At 36.0% G+C, this 6,024-nt stretch overlaps 1 protein-coding gene across 1 annotated transcript; it reads left to right on the top strand.

Annotated features, from left to right (window-relative positions):
* Window positions 1-965: 965 nt before the first annotated feature.
* LOC113717973 (chaperone protein dnaJ C76, chloroplastic) lies at window positions 966-4,809 on the top strand. Its single transcript, XM_027242848.2, has 4 exons — window positions 966-1,411; window positions 2,297-2,553; window positions 3,574-3,745; window positions 4,027-4,809. The coding sequence occupies exons 1-4, from the start codon at window positions 1,049-1,051 to the stop codon at window positions 4,657-4,659; spliced, it is 1,425 nt and encodes a 474-aa protein (XP_027098649.1). The 5' UTR covers window positions 966-1,048; the 3' UTR covers window positions 4,660-4,809.
* Window positions 4,810-6,024: the final 1,215 nt, after the last annotated feature.

The following is a 6,024-nucleotide window of genomic DNA, read 5'->3' as shown; positions in this document are numbered from 1 at the left end:
AGGAAACAAAGCTAGATAAATGCCCCCTTTCATAGAAAAAGTATTTGGTCTCTTTCCCATGGTTTTTGCTGGTGGAGTTTTAGAGAGAGGAAAGAATGAATGAATTCTAAAGAGAGAAGAAAGAAAGAATGCATTCTAAAGAGAGAAGGAAGAATCGATTGATGATTTCTTGTAGTCATAACTTGTGGATAATTAGTCCTTTTAGTATATGACATTTAAGATTCTCAAATTAATTTGCTCATATTATCATTCTAGCTACATAATATTGGTAGAAAAACATATGTCGGATGATTTTTAAGCTCCCTTTAGCTATTATAATTAGCCAATATTGGGCAATAACAACCTATTCTACACGCATTACTATATATCATTTCGTTTTTTTTCGATTTTATGTAATCCAGAATTATTGGATTACTACAACATAGTTTACAATTTGTTAAAACTATATGTACGATTTGTTAAAACTATAACTAACACACGTTCCTTGGCATAATCAGTAGTACAAAGTAAAGAATGCACTCATAACTGTGACACATTAATTTTGGACCTCATCTTTTTGTTTAGAAAGATATACCTCAAAAAATTTTTTTTTTTGGTTTAAAGTTCACGTATTTCTATTCTGACATTTCCATGACTTGTTATCCTCAAACTCCTCTTGTTGTATTGTTCGCCTATTGGTTTAAGGGAAACAAAGCATTATAGAATTGTAGTTAAAGAGATAAAGTTTCAATTATATTAATTAGATCAAGAAAGCAATAAATCATAATTTCACCTCTCAGTTTCCAGTTTATCTATGATTCTCAGCTGTTGAGCATTGTATCAGGGAACTAAGATGTTGAACTTAGCCATCATCAAGACTGCTTGATACATATTCCTCAGTGATTTTGTCTTTTTCTGGTGCACTCTATTGTCTTCGTTTGGTGCACTTTAGGACCATTTAGCATCATACAAATATCTCCTAGTCTCCATATCCAATGATATCTTCAGAACACCACAAGAACTCGTGAACTTAAAACTTTCTCATTCTTCAGTTCCAAAACAGAGAATTATGCATTCTGCTAATGTATCTCTGTACACTTTCAACCCTTCATTAATAACCAGAAATGCAATCCAAAGAAAATCAAGCATCCATGTCTGGACTCCAAGGAACTGGAAGTCCTATTACAGCTCTAATATTGCTTGCAAAGCTTCCAAGTGCACTTCATATTCCTCAGTTACAGACTTGGACCTCTATGAGCTTCTGGGAATTGAGAGCTCTTGTGATCAAGCACAGATAAAACTTGCATATAGGGCACTGCAGAAGAGATGCCACCCTGATATTGCTGGTCCATCAGGACATGATATAGCTATTATACTCAATGAAGCATATGCTGTTCTTTCTGATCCAAGCTCACGAATGGCATATGATAAGGTTAGTTTTGACTGTTACTTTCCTTTTTCTCTCTGCATATTCTTGGATGCATAGAAAGTTATCTTTAGCTAAATGGGTAATTTCCTTTTATTAGTTCAATTATGCTCAAACTAACTTCTCTTGCATATGATGTATTCAGTGCAATTTTGTCCAATCTGTTTGATCTCTGCTTTGGCGATGGAGCATTTACTAGGGATAGGGTGCAATAACTGACAAAAATTCAGGATAAGAGAAGAAAAACCTTAGAAAGGAAGCACAATTTTTCGGGATAAGGGATATCATGAATTTATATGCTTGCTTTAGTATTTGTCTCTTCACCTGAGAGTGTATATAATGCTATACCAGTGGGCAGCCCTGTTCCTATGATAAAGAGTTTTTATCTACTGGTACGACTCTTATAAAGTGAATTTTTGTCCACGATAATAGCTAGCAAGCAGAGAACTAGTGAATTTAAGATCTCTAGGTAGCTGTTGAAACAGAAAAGTTTAGGTAAAGACTGAGTGAATGATGAAGGTGCTCTTAAGATCGATCCAAAAGAACATAACGATTTCTTGGAAGGTTCCTTGAGCACCCAAATCATTAGAAAAGTGACTTCTCTTGTGTATTTAACTGCACCTCTAACAGTTTTTACTCAAGATAAACTTAAAATTAGCTGCCTTTTTGTCTTCAAAATCCCTACTTTGCACCAATATGTAAGATGAATTTCTGTTCAACTGCTATCGTGTCCATATTAAAAAATGTTCTGTCAGTATTGCTGGCTTGCTTATGATAACGAGTAAAAAATTCAAATCATTTGTTAGAATTCTGAAATGAACCCCTCTTGATATTCTGTCAACTTTTTTTCTCTTCTTCTTGAAATGAACCTGATACTGGAACATTCTGCAGGAACAAGAAAAATTTGCAGATTTACGAGGTTATACTGGCAAACCACTATATTCCGTCTGGTTAGGCCCAGAAAACGAGAAGAGGGCAGTATTTGTGGATGAAGTCAAGTGCGTAGGTTGCTTAAAGTGTGCCTTATTTGCTGAAAAAACATTTGCTGTTGAATCAGTTTATGGAAGAGCAAGGGTTGTTGCCCAATGGGCAGATCCTGAAGACAAAATTCAAGCAGCCATACAAACATGTCCAGTTGATTGCATCTCGTAAGAATGCCGCCCCTTTAATGTCTCTACTTACTGATTACATGACAATTCATTGTCGTACTTAAAACAGTATGTAATATGCTTCAAAATTTTCAACTCCAGCTAACTAGCTCCCCTCTGGGCTCTGATCTTGGCTCCTCTTGGTCTGATGGAAAATATAAACAACCATAAACGTATTAAATTAATGAGTTAAACCCTCTGTATGCAAAAGTCTTGAAATTTCGAACACACCGATGACCTTAGGTCCTTGGAGTGCTCTAGAGTGTACGATGTCGACTGTCCATATTCCTTTCTTTATCAGGCCATTGATGAAATTTTGGAAGAAAATAGGAATTTTGTGTAAGTTCCTGTTTTATCAAAATAGAAGAGCATGTGCGGTGTTGCTAATCCATAGCTTTTTAGTCGTAATTCCGTTGTAGGTAGGTCAGACTTCTGGTTCTTCTTATCTGTCTCTAGACTTTTCATCAGTTGAGATGAGTGTAATTTGCAGATTCTGTTGCCCTCAAACTGCAAATTAATCGAAGTGCTGCTGACTGCCTGCATTTTAATGCACAAATTGTAGGCTTTCCTCCAACACAGCTCAAATAATCACGCACTTGCAGAGAGTATAGTTTTGAGTTAGAAACTTCCAAAGTTTGGTTTCAGCTTTTTGAGTAGTTCTCACCTGATTGAAAATGATTTAATCTTTTTGTGACCAAGCCAAACTCTAGTTATTAACACTTTATCAGAGAGCCAAGAGTAAGCATTTTAATACAGATACAGAATTCAAATACCTTTACTCTATACTTCTTAGGGGGTAAAACATAGACATAGTATGTCGTGTATCATTTCGTTTACAATCTGCATTTCTTGGTTGTCAGCAGGATGACAGCATTATATGGAAAAAACCAAAATGAATGCACACTGTATAATATGATAAGAGCTTATAATACGTTATTTTTAGTAACTGTTCAGTTGTCATATTTATCATCTTTCCTTTGCTCTTTTTGTATTTTATTTCAAATTCTGGCTGGAGAACAGGACAGTGGAGAGGTCCAATTTGGCAGCCTTGGAATTCCTGATGTCTAAGAAACCACGTGGGAAAGTTAGAATTGGTTTTGGCAATACAGTTGGTGCTTGTGCATCTAATATCTTCGATGATCTGGAAAAGTTCCAAGCTAGATATGACATGACTTCTTCAAAAACCTCCAAGGTGTGTCCAAAACCAAAAACATGCCAAGTTTTTCGTTTTCGACTATGAAAGTTATTATTTCATTATCTAATTATTGTGTATGTTTACTTTGTCCATGAATTCTTTATAAACAGGCATGATTTTACCTTTTTTTTTTTAATGGAGAACCGAAATTTTAACATGCATATATGATTTTGTTACTTTCTTTTGAAAAATAAAACAAACTGAGCTGGCTTATCGTTCCATTATTTTGTCACTTACACGATGCTTCCAAACATGGCTAAGAAGAAAGTACAATGCAGGAATCAGATATTCAGAGGGATGCAAGGGCTTCAGCTATTCAAGCAATCAGAACGTTATCCAATTGGTTATACTGGCAAGCACCCGCTTGTGGACAAGCTACAGTACAACGCTATCATTTTACTCCATTTGGAAAGAAGTCCACCGAACCCAACATTGAAAAGCTTAGGGATGTTGCAGCGGCTAGAAAGCAAGCAAGAGAGACACAACAACACTTTTTAGGAGTCTCATCAAATTATACAAATGACGCTGAGTATTGGGCTCCATCAAAGCTTGTGCTTCCAGAGTCAAACAGGAACAATTCTGACTGCAGAGTTCCATCATCAGAATCCCCTTCAATCAAGGAAATGGAGCAGTTTGAACAGGATTTTTCAGATCAAAAGAAAATTAGTGAAAGCCATCCTCTCTTGTCGTCTGTTCCAATTGTGTTAGCCACTGCAGCAGCTGCCATAGTTCGGTCACAGCTAAGCGAAGGGATATCTGGTGGATTGAAAGAGCATATAGCTGGTTCACTTGTGCGGGATATCGTGAATAGCAACTGGTTACAGGTTATCCTAGCTGGTGTTACTTGGTACCTAATTGGCATGTACATAGTAGAATTAGTAGAAGTTCTTCAGAACAAGTTGAAAAATTAAACAAAATAGGAAAGAAGTGTTAGTGTTATAGCCTAAATCTAATCAAAATCAGGGTCTTGCATACATTTTTGTATATACACAATGTATACATGACATTATTTTTTATTTAGTTCTTGTTTTATATATCTAAATGCGTGGAAGAAATCATAATGAGGTGTGATAATGAGTTTCTTCTACCTTTTTATTCTTGAATATTCCAGTCATAGTATTAATGGGATACAACATTGTTAATGTGGATAGACTATCGCATAGGATGCTTTTCCTTTTGAAGGAAATAGTTGATCCTATCAACTATGGTGTAGAGACGTTTAAACTAGTATGTGGATGCTTGTTGAGGAGGAGTATATTGGATGATTCACCAAGAAATTCCATGTTGATTAGCAAATTTAATACCCATGATTTAATCTCATGGCTAAGATACTTATCCGATTTAAGTTCAAACTCCCTTTGCATTAAATCCATAAATGTAACTACTTGGCATAACAGCCATGGCTCCCACGGTCTGCAGTGCAAGCAAAGAAATCGCTATAAGTGTCTCCAGCCACTTAATCGCTCCCATTGTCTGCTTAATCTACTTCCTCATCAAATCCATAAATATTGTGTAGGCAATTAATGCAGACTGTGTGAAAGATTCTCAAATCCTGAATTCAAGGTGGATGGCTTGGTTGTTGGGTTCTTGAGATGGGGAGTGCACAACAGGATTTTCCATTTCTTACCATGCAGGAATTTAGGTGTTTACATCCTACTCTAATCATTACGAGACTGTTTAATTTATTACCACTTTTTCAGATAACCAGCAAATTAATATGAGGCTTGCTTGAAAAAATTGAACTTTAAGTTAATCTGATGTTTATTATGCAGCATTCTGTGGGTTTTCTTGGATGTCTGTGAACCAAAGAAAGAGAAAAAGTGTACTGTCTCTGTAGCTTCAGGATCAATAGGAAGTTCAGTTGGACAAAATAAGAAGCTGTTTGGATGCAGGTAGCCAGAAAAAGATCAAGCTTTCTCTTCTTGATGGACCCTGTTTCAATTCAAGTATTATAAATGAATGGATTCTATTAAGAAGCAGCTAACCTTGATTTTCTTAAAAGGGCATTTTTGATTTGATTGGTTCCACAGAGCTGGTTTGGTCATATAAGAACTTTAGTGGTTAGATCATGTTAAACAATAAATGCAACAATTAATTTCTTCCCCTTTCTTTTTCTAGAAGTATGTAGTGAACTTGCAAAGCAGCACAGAAACTCCTGTAGCTGACCTGCAGCTGCATTTTGGGATCATTATGAATTTCTAGGGCCTCTTGTAAATAGGTATTGTCTGCTCTCGTGCACTTTGTATGAACTAACACTTTTCTGTCAAGCACTTTGC

The sequence above is a fragment of the Coffea arabica genome, chromosome 11e (assembly GCF_036785885.1).
Source record: "Coffea arabica cultivar ET-39 chromosome 11e, Coffea Arabica ET-39 HiFi, whole genome shotgun sequence".
NCBI classification, from domain to species: domain Eukaryota; kingdom Viridiplantae; phylum Streptophyta; class Magnoliopsida; order Gentianales; family Rubiaceae; genus Coffea; species Coffea arabica.
This window is presented reverse-complemented; position numbering and strand designations above follow the sequence as displayed.